At 39.4% G+C, this 16,505-nt stretch overlaps 1 protein-coding gene across 2 annotated transcripts in view; it reads left to right on the forward strand.

The window, feature by feature from the left end:
* Nucleotides 1-16,505, forward strand: part of UNC79 (unc-79 homolog, NALCN channel complex subunit) — a 107,039-nt gene that overhangs the window by 29,599 nt on the left and 60,935 nt on the right. For both annotated transcript variants that reach the window (XM_059850204.1, XM_059850203.1), the window contains 13 exons: nucleotides 1,064-1,294; nucleotides 3,458-3,648; nucleotides 4,476-4,599; nucleotides 5,872-6,012; nucleotides 7,342-7,563; nucleotides 8,200-8,427; nucleotides 9,812-9,953; nucleotides 10,356-10,435; nucleotides 10,515-10,663; nucleotides 11,695-11,852; nucleotides 12,181-12,362; nucleotides 13,611-13,812; nucleotides 15,371-15,550. In XM_059850204.1, coding sequence (XP_059706187.1) covers nucleotides 1,064-1,294; nucleotides 3,458-3,648; nucleotides 4,476-4,599; nucleotides 5,872-6,012; nucleotides 7,342-7,563; nucleotides 8,200-8,427; nucleotides 9,812-9,953; nucleotides 10,356-10,435; nucleotides 10,515-10,663; nucleotides 11,695-11,852; nucleotides 12,181-12,362; nucleotides 13,611-13,812; nucleotides 15,371-15,550 — 2,230 coding nt within the window. The remainder of the gene's footprint in view (nucleotides 1-1,063; nucleotides 1,295-3,457; nucleotides 3,649-4,475; nucleotides 4,600-5,871; nucleotides 6,013-7,341; nucleotides 7,564-8,199; nucleotides 8,428-9,811; nucleotides 9,954-10,355; nucleotides 10,436-10,514; nucleotides 10,664-11,694; nucleotides 11,853-12,180; nucleotides 12,363-13,610; nucleotides 13,813-15,370; nucleotides 15,551-16,505) is intronic.

The raw sequence follows: 16,505 nt of genomic DNA on the forward strand, positions 1-16,505 counted from the left end.
GAGCCAAGCACAAGGAAGAAAACACCTGAGCTTCAACCTGCAATGAAGTAGAAGACTGTACTTTGAATTGGCAAGAGGGTTGGTGGCTGCCTCATCTCAAGAAAAATCATGGAGGAAAAACATTAAAATGGGTTCTGGTTTCTCTGAGAAGGACAGCTGTAATTTTTTTTCTCCAGATATCCGTTGTTCCCTCACTGCCAGGCAGTGGTCACCAGTTTCAGGTTGCCACGTGCTTAGAGTGCAGCTTTCACTAGGAACTGACCACAAATAGCTGAGACGTGGTTGAAGGAGCTTCTCAATTCTCCTGTCAGCCATTCTTTGCATTCAGTGCAGCAACCTGACTTGAAACTTTGTCTCCTGTTCCCAGAGGGTACCAAGAGCTCAAACATCAGGTAATTAAGGGCTTAGCAGTGTGCTGGCCTGTGAACAGGGATAGAAACTTGGTCTCAGATTTGTAACATCTTTACAGTCCAGGTATCATTTTGCAGAGTTTGGAGAAGGGGGGGACAAATGTCAATCATTTTGTGGAAATTTCTGAGGACTTAAAACTCATATTCATGCCCCAAATAAGGACAAAAATTCAAGATTGGAGTTTTGCAAAGTAAAGTTCACTTATTACATTAGGTAGGCATTTTCTTTCAGAATTTTTGAAGTTCTTGATTTGACTTGTCTTTTTACCTGGTACATCTCATGTACTCATGTATGTGTGTGTATGTGCAGCATATATTTTACTAGACTTACAGTGCCTTCTGAAATTAAAGGTAATTTTAAAGTTCAAACCAAAAAGTTTGTCATAGCACTCTATACTGATTTTTTTTTTCAGTGTTGAAAGTAAACAAAAAATTCAGTGCCTGGTTTTTTTTCCCCATTTTATTGTTGTTTTCTGGTTAGGAAATGTTTTGTCAATTGTCCTGTACCAACCTCTAGTTAAAACTAATCATCTCATTTGTCTCCTATGTAATCTGCAGCCTCATAACTCTGAGAATATGCAAAATATAGTAGACAAAAAAATTCCCACCTTTAATTCTAGAAATGAAAGTTGGCTTGTGTTTCTCTCTTCCAGGTGAGCCTTTGCACTCCCAGTGAGAATACACCCACAGAGAGTTTAGCAAGGCTGGTCAGCATGGTGTTCCAGTGGTTTCACTCTACAGCTTACATGATGGATGATGAAGTTGGTAGCCTGGTTGAGAAGCTGAAGCCCCAGTTTGTTACTAAGTGGCTGAAGACTGTCTGTGATGTCCGGTTTGATGTCATGGTTATGTGCCTCCTGCCAAAGCCAATGGAGTTTGCCAGGGTAAGAACGATTTATCTGGAGGCTCCCTTATTTGCTACAGAGATTAAGGTCTTAAGTCACCTTTTCTTTCTCAGCTCTGACAAGACAAAGAAATCTCAGTAGTAGAGGGAGCAGTGGAAATTGGGAATTTTTCCTTTTCACAGCATTTTTAGTTTTACTGTGTTAGAAAGTAGGCATTATTTACTCTGATGTGAAGGCAGGTTAGAAGAATAATACAGGTATTGAAAGATATTGTACATTTTTGATAGCTGCACATTTTCATTATGCTGCTGAAGCACCCAAACTTGTCTTTGCTAAAAATCATTTGCCTACTCCCAGATATAAGCCTGTCCTTTAGTGATGTTTCTTTTCTCTTTGCATACTTCATCTCTGCAGCTGTGAATTAAGGTTTATGAGCTCACACAGTTCTAACTGAAGGGAACTCTGGGAATACTGATGCTAACTTCAGAGACCTAATTTGAGTGACTCAATTAAGATCCCAGTCTGACATGGTTTGCCTTGTTGCTAATGGAGAGAGAGAGAGATTTACCTGAAAGGTTTTCAGGGTGCCTAAGTGCAACCATTGGTGCAGCCTCTTCTAAAAAGAGTCATTCTTTCTGTCCATTAGTTATGAAGCAGAACTCGCCACTTAATCATGCTTTGTAAGACTTTCTTTTTCTGAGACTCTCATGTAAAATGTCCAGAGGACATGTTGGGCTTGTTTCCTAAAATTAAGTGGCTTGGAAGAGCCATAAAGACTTCATGTGATATATTACATCATCAGACATGAACTGTACATTGTGGGTTTTTCGTGATGGAATGCATGGGATTTGCTGTGCATGTGCAGACCAGCATGGACGTGTTTTACTCAGTAACCATTGCTGCTGGGAGGCTTGTAGGTCAGCAGGGGCAGTTTGAGAGGTGGATGGATACTTCCAATGTTAGAAACTGAACAAAAGAGACCATGGCTTTGAGGTTAAGGGGAGAAGGGAGGACTGAACCTCATGCTGTAATCTCTTGCAGATTTTTTTCTTGGATCCAGCCCTTCTTTTGAGTTTTGTTACCCCCTACTGCAATACTTAAGACTACACCAAAAACTTGCCAGATTTGCAAGACTTCACTGGAACATGAAGACAAATAGCCATGAAATTAGCTGTGATGAATGAAGGAAAAATAATTTGCTGGCTGAGATTACCAGTAATTGCTGCCAAAACAGCAGGCATCTCTAGAGCCATTAGTCAGGAACAGCAGATGTGAGCCGAGGTCAGTTAGAATAATTAATCTCTGTATGCCAATTACTTGAATACTTAGAAGCATATTTTTTTGCTTCCACCACTGAGAACCTTTCTTCAAAAAACTAACACCCATGAAAGAACACCTTGTACAGACCAAGAATAAAGACCCGGTCCTGTAACAAGTTGCCCAGAGCAAAAAATTGATGGTGCAAGTTTGACCAAATAAATGTGTGCTTTTTTGAGAATTATAAATAATAGTACTCTGAATCATGGCCTGGAAGTGAGCAAACTTCATTTAAGTCTTGGACAAGGCTTTTGTGGACAGTCAGTAAAATTAAAGAGGAAAAAACAATGCAGCTCCATGGCTGAATTCTAAATTCTGCCTTGAAGTTACTAATGATCACCTCCAAAAATTTCCTGGCTGCAACACACTGGGCAAATTAGTGATAGTGAGCAAGTTACAGGGACTAGAAATGTTGTTCATTGTGGCATTCACATTCTCTGAAAAAATTCCTTCGCCCAGGGTTTTTCTCCTGGGAAGCTGAAAGGCAGTGAGAGAGGCCTCAGAGAAAAGGAAAACAATTCTTATCTCATTTGCTTGTCCTGTGTTGTGCTCATGTGGAAAGTGTTTGGAGATTGTTTACCTGCAGGTGATTGCTTGATTGGACTCCAGTGTGAGTTGTTTTGACTCTTTGGCCAATTAGGGCCAAGCTGTGTCGGGACTCTGGAAAGAGTCACGAGTTTTCATTATTATCTTTTTAGCATTCAATAAGTATATTTTCTGTGTTCTTTAGTGTAGTGTAGTATAGTATTCTTTAATATAATATAGTATAATAAAGTAATAAATTAGCCTTCTGAAAAGATTGATGCATCTGACTCCTTCTCTCTCCTCATTGGTGGATCTGCATTTACAATAGTTCATCAGAATGATTTTTTGAAATGCCCACAGGTTGGTGGATACTGGGACAAATCATGTAGTGCTGTAACCCAGCTAAAAGAAGGGCTGAATCGAATCCTTTGCTTGATTCCATACAATGTGATAAACCAGTCGGTGTGGGAGTGTATCATGCCTGAATGGCTGGAAGCTATAAGGACAGAAGTGCCCGATAACCAGCTGAAAGAGTTTCGGGAAGTGCTGAGGTATGTAGGCATATGTTGGAATCATTCTGCTTTTGCATATGTTTGTTGAGGGTTTTAGCATTGTAAGATGGTGACAACTAATAAAAATGCCTATGTGTGCTATAGACAGTAGTGAGTGAATGCTTTGGATTTGTTTTTGTATCTTATGCTTAAAGGATTTAAGCTTTGGGAAAGTTTTCTTTTATTGCCCCCCCATATCTTTGTGTCAAGAGCCAACTGCATGGAGGCTTCTTTGGTGTGAGCGAGGCATATTCTTAGTGTGCTTCCTGCAGCATGTTGGAAGGACCATCTTTCTCCTCCTGTCCAGTTGATGAGAAATGGTGGGGATTAGTAGAGCTGTATTTGTTTAGATGATATCTTCCCCTATTGAGCAAAGGAAGCACCAGAATAAGGTTGGTGGTGGAGTCGTAATTTTATGTCTGGTTTATGACTTTGACGGTAAAACTTCACATTGCCTTTTAACTGATGACAGGCCTCTGAAACTGACTGTAAGTTCATATTTGTAGGTATTGCTGTAAACGTTTTTTAGTGCAAATGTGGAATAATGGACTAATGAGATGAGAAATTTTCCAATATTTGCATTGGATGTTGGAAAATATATTGCTATCAAATGAAACTGGACATTATGTGATGTCAATTCTTACGGCGCATCACCAAATTCAGAGATGGCCTTGTATAGTCAGGACAGGTGCTATCAGCAGCCTAGCTCAGCTCCCGTGGAGGGTGAGGCTGCAAGTAAGATTAGCTTCCTACCAGTTTTCTGTTCTATCTCACACAGTGTATGCCATGCTAACTCAGTGATGCTACATTTTTGTTCTATTTTTCAGCAAAATGTTTGACACTGAGCTCTGTCCTCTCCCTTTCTCCTTGGAGGAGATGTTTGGCTTTATTAGCTGTCGATTCACAGGGTATCCATCCTCTGTGCAAGAGCAGGCCTTGCTCTGGCTGCATGTAAGTGTCCTCACTTGACAAGTCATGCTGATAATTTTGAAAAAGAATCTGCTTTTCTGAAGTCGATGCACCCCTTCTGCACTTTGCTTAGCTCCAGTATAAGGATGGTTGGTAGACAGACCCTGAGTGTTGCTAACACATCATGAGCAATAACCTAGCTGACAAGGTGGGGATCAGTCAAGGGTTGCTCTCAGTAATCTTGGGGGTCTTTTGTAACCTAAATGATTTTGTGATTCTTTCAAAATGGAAGCCCGGGAATTCCTTTAACCTTTTTTAAAGCAAACCTTTGTTATCAGTTGAGTCATTAGGGCCATTCAGCTGGCTGACGTTTTTAAAGCATTACTTTTTAGTCGCCACAGAAATTGGTCTGTAGATTCCAAAATTAATTCCAAACTCCAGACACAGCTGTAGTTGTTTCTGCATATGAAGAACTGGATTAGACTAGCTCTATACCCACCAAACTTTCTGCTGCTCTTGCCCTTTTGGTGCTATATTTGCCCACAAAATTGGCATTCACCCAATGTTACAGGGAGACAGGGAGCTGCAGGGATGATCATGTCAGCTGAGGGCAATGAATTCAAAAAGGGTATCAAATTTTTCACAGCACCTCAGAATAATACCTGAACTTTTCATTATTGCTTCTTTCCTGCTGAGGGTTATTTTAATTAAGCCTCTACAAAGACCAATTTACCTGACTGTAATTTCAAGTTTTTAGGTATGCAGAGTTTTCAAGTAAAGCATGATTTTTTTAGATTTTTCTTGAATTAATCGCTCATAATGACAAGTACAAATGGGTTTATATTTATGTGAGTGTTGGTGGCATAATAGATTGGGAATATTCTCCAAATGATATGCAATTAACAATCCTGTCACTGTGTTGATACCTGTAGGCTACCTTTCTGACCAGATTCTTAGAATAAAAAAAGGAATTCAGTTTTAAGGAATAATAAAAAATAGTTATTCATTCAAGTATTGGTAATATTTCTGCTTTATGGAAATATTTTTGTGGAATAACCTCACATATCTGTGTGTTTGTGCATAAAATTGATCTCAAGGTGCACCAAATGGATGCCAACAAATATTTTGAAAGTGCCTGTTTTATTTTGCCCTGATTCTAACAGAAATCTAAGCTTGCACCTCACCTCATTGAATCACAAAATTAAATTCAACGATCTTGCTGAACTGAGGATCATATTACAAAATGCATAAAAAGTAGCTGGTGTTGTGATCTACCTTGAAACTCATGCTTTCTTATTTATTGTCTTTCCTTAGGTGTTGTCTGAACTAGACATTGTGGTTCCTCTTCAGTTACTAATCAGCATGTTTTCTGATGGAGTTAATTCTGTTAAAGAATTAGCAAATCAAAGAAAATCGAGAGTCAGTGAACTGGCAGGAAATCTTGCAGCTCGGAGGGTAACTGTTATTTATCCTGCTTATTTTTATTGCTTATAGCTGTCTTCCTGAGAGAGTCCACAGGAAGAATTAAAAAACATCTTTCAATATGGCAGCATTTGGTTGAAAACACTATGTATTAAAAATGAAAGAAAATTGGCATGCCTTCAGTTAACATTACTCTGTCATATAAAAGTGTAAAGGTAACACAGGTAGAGACTTGGCATCTTTTCCAAGCTGTTTTATTCTTTGCACCTTCTGTTAATAACCGTCAGGAACAAACTGTTACGGACAGCTGGTCATCCAGAATGACCTTTTGTATTCTGGTATGAATTTGGTGGGCCTGGGTATGTTTTGAAAGCATGAGAGAGCAGAATTTATTTCTGGTTCCCTGCCTTTTTTGTCCCAGACACAAGAGATGCAGAATGTGATCTAAAGTTCTAAAGTCTGTCAAAGGTCTATGGTCTGGAAGAAAGCATGTACAAATATGTAGGTTCTACACATACTTGGTCTGATGTGACTCAACTTCCCAGTAGTTTGGATGAAGTGCTACAAGGACATCAGGAACAAGGTTTCTTGAAAGACCTGATTCTTTAGATTTAAGGAACTACAGCAGCTAGGCAGTTGATGACTCCTTACATGTGGTCTGCCAGTGTTCTGGTACAGCTCTGCAGAGAGCACTGCCACAACTAGCCCATGATCACTTCTAAACTAAGCAGGAAAAATGATTAAACTTACTGTCTGGTCTTTCAGACCATAGCTGATGTGAAAATCGACCTGGTGTGTCATCTAAGTGTGTATCTCCCTGCAATGCCTTAGAAGGTCTCAGTGTGTTTTAGCTGGCCTGTTGTGGTGGGGGCAGAAATCAGTGCAGACATGCACAACTTACTGCCCTTGTGTCTAGTTCACCTCCAGCTGCCTGTATCCTTGGTACAGCCTTAGTTAACAAAGCTCTCTTGGGGTGGGCTCCCTTATTAGCTTCCTGCTATTAAAGTCAGTGTCCATGGATTAGGGAGCAGATCATTGTAAACTGATGGCTGCTTTACTACCTGCACCAATTTTCAGTTTGGTTTTGGATGCTGAAATTCTCCTTAGAAGGAGTAACATAATGGATATGAGCCACTTAGCTTGAGAGAATGTATCATCTGGGCAGAATATGGTTCCTGTACTTCCATTGTATCTTATTGTTCAGTGGTGTTAATAAGGGGCACCTGTATATTTTGCAAAAAAGCTACACAAGGGAGTGGAGAGGCTGTCAGAGCTCTTGCTATTTTTGGCCTTTTCTTATAGAATGAGATTGCTTAAATGTCTAACAGTCATTTGGACATGTTGATTCTTTTATGTTTTCAGGTAAGCGTTGCGTCTGACCCTGGGCGCAGAGTTCAGCACAACATGCTGAGTCCTTTCCCAAGCCCCTTCCAGAGCCCATTTCGGAGCCCAATACGGAGTCCTTTTCACAGCCCTTTCAAGAATTTTGGACATCCTAGTGGAAAAACTATTGATTTTGAGTGTGAAGATGAGGAAATGAATCTTAATTGCTTCATTCTGATGTTTGATCTAATCCTGAAGCAGGTACTTGAGGAATTAAAACATCCACGTGGAAGGAACACTGAAGTTCTGTAGTCACTTTTGGCTCTCCTTGATTGATTCTCTTTAGGGCCTGGCATTGATTCTTTTGATCCTGTATTGATTCTCTTTCTGCTAAGGGCCTGGCAGGATGTGTAAGGCATTTTAATCCCAGTCCAGCTGCCATCTGTCTTTATCTCTATAGATATTATAGGTTAATGTTCAAAGAAGTTAGATAGCTCCACATTCAGGTTAGATACTAACCTGACACTAGTGAAAGGAACTTTTCCTTGGAGCTTTGTTTATTTTTACAGACTAGAAGCAGAGATTTGTTGATAAGCTTAGGTTATCAGTTTTTGGATAGCTTAGTTTCTACATTATGAATCCAAGGACACTTGTTTTGGATAACAGTCTCCAGGTAAAATTAATGGATCAATTCTGTGCTTGAAATTGTCTATTTACTCTAGCCGTTTGAGTTTGGGCCTCAACACCAGTGGCAATTTAAAATTCTGAGTTGCAGTTTATCTCAGATTCTTCCCAGTACTGTAATATAAAACTAGTAGAAATGTAGGAAGAGGCAGACAGTTTGTACTCTGCCTTCTCAATTAATAATAAATCCTTACTCTTTTCACTTTCTTTCAGATGGAACTCCAGGATGATGGTGTCACTATGGGCTTAGAGAACAGCATCTCAAAAGATATAATATCCATCATAAACAATGTGTTTCAGGCACCCTGGGGTGGTTCTCACACCTGTCAGAAAGATGAAAAAGCAGTTGAATGTGGTCTGTGCCAGTCCAGCATTCTGTGCTACCAGCTGGGTTTTGAGCTGCTGGAACAGCTTGCTCCAAAGGAAGAAATCAGGCTTGTGGTAAGTAGAGCAGGAAAGGGTCTGTATTATTGGTGTGCTGAAACTCCTTCCCTGTTCTCATTCCACTGTGCTCAGGGAGCAAAGCTGCACTGACTTTTGGCATGAAGGATTAGGGAGATTAAAGCAAAATGCCATTGAGCTGTAAAATTTCCTAAGTTTGAATTGATTCAAAGAACCCAGGGAAGAGGGCAATATTCATCCACTATGAACTCTTCCCCATGAACACTGAAGTGCTATTTCACTTTGGACGTGCATGACTCCAATCATACTGTGTCTCAAATAAAATGTAAAGTGTTAATACTTACCTTTTGTTAAAAGCCAGGGGTGGATACTTTGATATGATTAATGATTTTGAGTGAAGCAGTTGTCAAGTGAGCAAGCCTTAGTTGGAGCTTGACTGTTTGAAATGCTGAGCACCGTGGGAAAAATGATTTACTTCAGGTTGAGTATCCAACTTTATCAGACCCAGATATGCACTCTTCAGTCGCTAGTCATCATTAAAGTTCTCTGTAGCTTTGCAGAAGAATTGGAGAATTTCCTGTGGTGGTGGTGGTCTGATGAATTTATTTTAAGCTGGATGTCTATTATATGCAACTGTTCCATCTGGTAGTTGAGAAGGCTTCATTCCATTTATTCTGCTGCTCATTTGCTGTGGCGTGTTAGTAGCAGATTTTTATTAGGTTTTTTCCTTCCATGCAGGGAATTGTGATGACTTTTTATGTGTCAAATTTTCAGAATTTCATTTGATGTGTATGCTAGAAGTAGATTTTTTGTACATAGTATTCAATATAGTATATGTGCTAGAAAAATCATCTCATGCCCCTCCAGTACATCTCAAGATAGAATTAGCGAGTAGTGCAGCCTTTTGGGTGCTGGGACACTGCCAGAATTCACCCTGAAATTTATAACATAAATATCATAATGGGAACCTTTAATCCTGTGCTCCTTGCCACAGGCAGAAGTACCTCCAGCCTGGAGTTTACATTCTTCAATGTAAAAGTGGTTGGGGTAGGTCCTGCCCCTAAGCCTGTAACTCCACAGTAGTGCAGGAAACACCCGCTCCTGTTTGTTACTCCTTTCAGGCAAGCTTGACAAACTTGGTGAAGTATTGGCCCTTCGACTGAATCCACCTCAGCTCCAATATGGATATAGAGTTTCTGTTAAATCAATGTCAGAAACACAATTTTTTTGTCAGTATGCATTTGCTGATGCAAAATATTAGATATGCAGGTGATTTGAGTGCATAAATGTACATGGAACTAAACAAAGAATGCCTCATTAGAGCTCAGTTTGTCACACCAAATGTAGCTTAGTCAACAGGATATGGCCTCATATGTATGTAGGTAACATCAAGAAATAAATTTAACCTATTATATTCTTAAAGGAGCCCACAGATAACCTCGAGGATAGTCTTCTGTATACTAGACCTGAGTTTATTATAGGAACTGAAGGAGAAGAGGAAGACAAATCAGCACCAAAGCATGGAGAAAACCCGGGAAATCACACAGAGACCACAGAGAATGCTGGTAGGTAGAGGCTGAAAAGGTTATTGCAGTAAGGCTTTAAAAGAAATGCTTATACTCATATACAATACAAGCAGTCTTTCAAGTCCAACAGTGCACAGTCACTTTTTTTAATCAGGCATTTAATTCTTTCAACATATTAATTGGCTAGGCTGTAAATAAGTTGATAGCAAGTGTGACTGTCTCCCAAAAGTGTTAAAAGAAGTCTTGGCTTTTTGAACATATAAAGTAGCAAAAACATTAGATGCCACATTCCATGCTATGCTAACTTTGCTGACTGCAGGGTTAATGTGCCTAGAATTAATTTATCTCTCATCACCTTAACATTCTTTGGTTTCATTTTGAATTCATAGATAAAAGAATTTTAGTATTGAAAGTTAATACTGTAACTTACATTTTTAACAGCAATAAAGAATGACACAGAAAGAAAATTTTGTTATCAGCAACTTCCAGTTACCTTGAGGCTCATATACACTATATTGCAGGTAACGTTGATTACTTGTTAGTTTAGTTTATATTGCTGGTGGTGTCATTGTGTTGAGAGAGAAACATCTTTTTATACAGGAAATGTCAAGGTTTGAAGAACCAGACATTCTTTTTAACATGCTGAATTGTCTGAAGATCCTGTGTCTTCATGGGGAATGCCTGTATATAGCAAGAAAAGACCATCCACAATTTCTTGCCTATATTCAAGATCACATGTTGATTGCAAGGTGGGTTATTATTGCACATTTTGTCTTCATGTTTCATTAGTTCTCCAGGTACACATTTGTTGTTAGTGTCAAAGAATTTGCGAGTTTACTATGGGAAATTAACAAGAGTGCTAGAGAAGTGTGGAAAGATTAAGAAACCTGTGTAAAAGTTATTGCACGGCTAATTAAGATGTAAATGAAGTCAAGGTAGCCCTGCAGTGTCCATCATGGCTACTCCATTGTGAACCACCTCTTTTGCAATGAGTCAGACCCTCTCATATTCAATAATACCACTACCTGAGACTGATGTATCTGCCTGGAATCTACAAAATAAAATAAAGATATCGTGAAGGCAGGCACACAGTTTATAGGGCCTTAGCATTAAAGCTGAGACAACAGCTTTAGTATCTCACCCTATTTTTATGAGGGTCAGGAAGTTTGTTCACTTAGACAGAATTGGATTGAAATCTGTGCATTTTAAGATTCTCTTTGGAGAAAGGGACTTCTGAAAAAAGCTAGTTGAGTTAACATCAGCATATGATCTTCTGAAATAGTGTTTGTCAGCACTTAACAGTTGCTCTGTATTTCACTGAGCATCTCCCAAGACTTAGTTTTAGCAGCCCAGAGAATCTGTCCTGAATCTATTCCAGCAAATTGTGAATATCCAACTTCATAGTTATTTGTGGATGCACAGGATCTGTGGTGTCAAGGCAGTTCATGTGGCTTATGTGGTGTAGCTGGTCATGCTGAAACTCCTGATTTGTACCACAGACTGTTCCATGGCAGTTGTCTTGAACTAGGCAAGCTCTTTCAAAACAAAGTATTTCAAAGTGAGGAATATTTGAAACTGAATTTTCAATAAAAAATGCTGTAGTGGAAGATTTGCAAGTAGCTCTGTTTTCATACTCTGTTTTTACTACAATCCACTCTGGAATATCCACATGAGTGCCCAGCATGGCTTATAAAAATTTTCATGGAAAGTTCTTTACACTTAGAAGAAAGGTTATCAAGGGAGTGTCTTTATAAAGAGGCTTGCTCTTTTGTCTTGCCAGCTTATGGGGAGTTGTGAAGTCTGAATTTTCTCAGCTTTCTTCCCTGGCAGTCCCACTTCTTCTTCATGCACTCTCGCTTCCTCATGGAGCCGACATTTTCTGGACAATCATAAACAGCAATTTCAACAGTAAAGATTGGAAGATGAGATTTGAAGCAGGTAGGCCTGAGAAATGTACTTTATTTTCTCTTTGTTTCTTCTCTGAAGAAGTAGAGCTTTCTCTGCAGTAACTAAGGTGGCATATAACTGATAAACTTTTTGCTGCTTTGGAGAGTTTTGGAGATAGTTCGATGCTAAACTATGGCACGAGTGTGCAGTAAAATAGAGGAGAAGATGGGACATTTTGAATAATAGAAATCAAAATTATAACTCTTTCTGGCTATTTTTAATTGTTGCTTTCTTAGCTGTGCTTATTTCCAGGAAATGTGTCTTAATCAGTACATAAGCCATTGCCTAAATGATTATGCCTCTTGTTTTGCTGCTGCAGTTGAAAAAGTGGCTGTGTTGTGCAGATTTTTGGATATTCATTCTGTGACAAAAAACCACCTACTAAAGTACTCTTTGGCTCATGCATTCTGCTGCTTCCTGACTGCTGTGGAAGATGTCAACCCAGCAGTGGCAACAAGAGCTGGACTATTACTTGACACCATAAAGAGGCCAGCTTTACAGGTGGGTGCACTACCTGGGAAAAAATACATTCCAGTGAGAAGCTGGCTTTTCACCTGGAGCTCAGATGTACAGCATCACAGTCACTGCTAATACCTCTTTAGGCAAGCATTATTGGTCTTGGGACTGGACAAATGCACAAAATAACCAAGGGGAATGATACTGCCCTACCCCAACTTGGAATCGTGGAAAAAAAAATTTTAAGATCAAATCCAACCATAAATACTTTGATGACTGCAGAGGATTATTGTGTTTGAACTGCTGTTGTAGAAAACTGTAATTTTTGATTATTTGAAAATAATTTGGTATTTTTCAATTAAAAAAATAAATTTCTAAGTCTTATAAGACCCTGCTGAGCTCACAGTGAGAAAATGTATTTGAGCAAAAGCAAACCTGGTCTTGATTTTTTTAAGATTCACTTAGACATGTAATTTTATGAATGTCAGAGGGCGTGCCAGTCAGGATTCACATGATTAAATCTAAAAAGATACCTAAGTAAGAAAAGCAAGATAATAAAATAAATCTCATAGAACAATTCAGTTCTAGTTCTATGGAGAATAGAATGAATATGTATTTTAAAGATCTCAGGGTTGCTGCCTGCAAAAAGCTGTTAATGTTTGCTAGTTTAATTCCATTTGGTACCTTTTCAAAATAATTTCCAGAGAAACTGAGTTCAGAGACACTATTTCTGAACTTGGGCTCAATGACACCAGTATACTGCACTTTCATATTCAATTTGTGGGCTTTCTTATCAAACTTAAATCTTGACTGTCCAGACAAAATTCTAGTGCAGATAATCTACAGAAGAATTTTCAGGCAAAGTGCCTCTGATACACTTCACAATGTAATCTCTCTTCCCTTGTTTAACCTTGGTGATTCATTCTTTTTGTAATTAAGGGCTTGATTCAGTTACATAAATGTAATGTTTTTCTCAGGTGGGGAGCGTGAGCAAAGCACTTTGATCTTGTGTGCCAAATATGCAGTAGGATAGAATTTTGCCTGTACCTTTGCATTACTCAAAAATCTTAGAAAATTCTACATTCAAAATATGATGCTTATTTATGTCCTTACTTTCTCTGAGATCAGTAGCATTAGTTCTAATTTAAAGGACTTGGTAGAAAAAAGGAGCTAAACCTTGATCCTATATTAACTGACAGGAAAATATGTCAGCTTTGACCTCCCTTTCTTTAAAAAATCCTTAAGAGATCTTATATCTCAGTTATGTGTTGTTTTCTTTGTTTCCCTCTATAGGGTCTCTGCCTCTGCCTTGATTTCCAGTTTGACACAGTTGTCAAGGATAGGCCCACAATTCTTAGTAAGCTTTTGCTACTTCATTTTCTAAAAGCAGATATCCCAGCTTTGAGCTGGGAGTTCTTTGTGAATCGCTTTGAGACCCTGAGTTTGGAGGCTCAGCTTCATCTGGACTGCAACAAAGAATTTCCTTTCCCAACAAGTAAGCATATTCCAAATCAATCTGATCACTTTTTACCAGCTTCTGGAATTTTAGCTGCTTGCAAGAGTTTGAGAGAGTTGCAGGTCTCCTGTGTACAAATTCTCTGAAGTAATCTTTCAGGCCAAAATAAAATAAATTGAAGTAAGCATTTTTTATTTCCTGAATACAGATTAGGCTGTATTCTGCTGCTCCTTTGGGGTGTTGTGTTTTGTTCTCACTAGGATGTGATTGCCAGCCTTGGTTGAATTGTAATCTGATTCTGTGATCACCTGCAACCCACATTAACCCACTTGTTCTACTGTAGGCGTTCTAATGCTGTCACATTTGCTATTGTTCAGGTCCCAGATCATGCCCAGCCCTGTCCTGTGGTGGTCTGTACAAAGTCAGCCCAAGGAGCTGTCTGACCCCCTGAAAAGCCCCAGTGTGTGGGGCACAGCATAAGAGATACATGGACTCCTAGAGCCAGTGCTCAGTTAACTATTTTTGCAGTGACAAATGTTTTTAAATGTTTGTCCTATTCATACTTGGTTTCTAAATGAGAAACCAAATCTTAGTTTCACTAGAGAGGCACTAAAAGTTAATTAATGTATAAATTTTTAGAATGCTGAATAATTGAAAACTTCCTAACCCAAGTGGTGGCCTATGAGTCAGATCTATTTCCATTTCCTGGAGGAGATGAGAACAGCTGTTTGAACAGTTCCCTCAGCAGCCTAGTGCTTCCTTCTGCATTTGCATGGAGCCCAGTGCCTGAAAAAGTTTGGGTGCTGTGACTGCTCCACAGGAGAGGGGTGGAACTGCAAAGGTATTTTCTTCTCCATTTGTGAGTAGCTTGACCCAATGCTGCGAACTGCTGCTGTAGGGCAGTAGTAGGGCAATATCTTTAAACAGGAATATTTTTGTGTGATTTAAAATGAGCACAAGAAAAGGTTCAGATTTCTTTTTCACCTTTTTTCTTTGCCATTTCAAAGAGATGGGTGATGTAAAGGATGGGCTCACTCACTTCAGTCACTCAGATGATTAAACTCTAAGGGTTCCAGTGCACTATAGATATGAGTGTGGAAAAGTATTGGTGATCCCATTAAGATATGCAGTCATACTGCTGACAGCACCACTGTAACTCCATAATCAACACTCACAGGTTTTTTGAGTTCAAAATCAGGATGGTAGGTACGGGCAGAACAGGAGGTTAGTAAGGCAAAACCAGAGATCATGGTTAGGTATGAGTGCACTAAATGTCATCCACACTTGAGAGATTTCTGCCCTTTTAAATAGGGGCCACCTCATATTCTCTTAGCCTGAAATTCAGTTTTTGGCTTCAAGAATCTGTTTTTGACCAAGTAACAGGATCATTTTTTGGCACAGTTATGCCTCTTGGGGTTTTATGGTTTTTAGAATGAGAGCATGCCCATGAGTACCTTGCAGATGGACCCCGTGGGCCCATTTGAAACTTCCTTGGCTCGAGTGGGACCCGGGGCCCAGTTGCATTTGGCACTTGGCCGCAGTAGGACCTCCCCATGCTGTGGATTGAATCCTAACTTGGTCCATTGCATTTGCAAAGCTATCACTGCTGTCAGGACAAACGTGGCCAACCTCAGTGATGCGGCAATGTGGAAGATCAAGAGGGCTCGTTTCGCGCGTAACCGCCAGAAGAGCGTGCGCTCCCTGCGGGACAGCGTCAAGGGACCCGCCGAGTCCAAGAGAGCGCTCTCCCTTCCCGAAACCTTAACCACCAAAATTCGTTGAGTACCTGTTTATGTTTCTGTGACACGCCTCTATCTTCTCCCCATGGATTGTATCCCGTCAGTGGGTACACATTGGAGCTGTCAGTATTTATCCAGTTGGTTTCTGACTGCTTTGGGCATTACTCAGATAACGACAAGTCAGTGAGTTGGACAAAGAAAGTAGACATAGATAAATTGTGTCTAGATGTGTCTATTTAAAAGGCCAGAATAAAATGCTCCAAAACTAGTTTGTCTTTTCTAGATCTTAATTTTTAATTGTGGCTAATATGCAGTAGTTTTGTCTTAAATAGATACAGATTTTACAGAAAAAAATCCTCTATTACTTATATATTTATTAGTTATAATTATTAATCAGTGCATGCAGCATATGCTAGATGTCTTAAAAACAGCTGTTAATGGCTCAAATGAGTTTTTGAATATATTCAGCATTCTGTTGATAAGGAAACAATGTCCATGCAACTCGTCTTTCCTGATGGCTTCTACAGGAGGACTTAGTGCTGGAAAACCATGGGATTGTCTGGAGTGCCATGCAGATACCTTTTCAAGCAGAAATGAAGCTTGTCTGTTCTCATTTAGAGAATTTTGCAAAAGCAGATTAGTCTTTATATTCAAATTGGACCTCTCACATTGCTCTTACCCATGTAATAGGAGGTGATAAAACTTTCAAACCTGGGTGCTAGTGAACCATTAACTTAAAAGGTAGTTTTCTTTCCAACACTGCAATATATATTCCTTCCAACACAGTCCCCCTGAATATTTTGGGATTCTTAGGTAATTCTTCATGACCAGTTACTGATGCTGCACAGGGACTTCTGTATGCTGACTCTTGTACCAGCAAAATTAAATAATGGAGAAAATTAGAGTTATAGAACATAGTGCGCAAAATCTGTAGGGCACACAAGTGACATGTTCCAAGCAGTTACACTCACTGCCTGACAACAGTGCATGAGA

This window comes from Haemorhous mexicanus, chromosome 6 (assembly GCF_027477595.1).
Source record: "Haemorhous mexicanus isolate bHaeMex1 chromosome 6, bHaeMex1.pri, whole genome shotgun sequence".
Taxonomy (NCBI): domain Eukaryota; kingdom Metazoa; phylum Chordata; class Aves; order Passeriformes; family Fringillidae; genus Haemorhous; species Haemorhous mexicanus.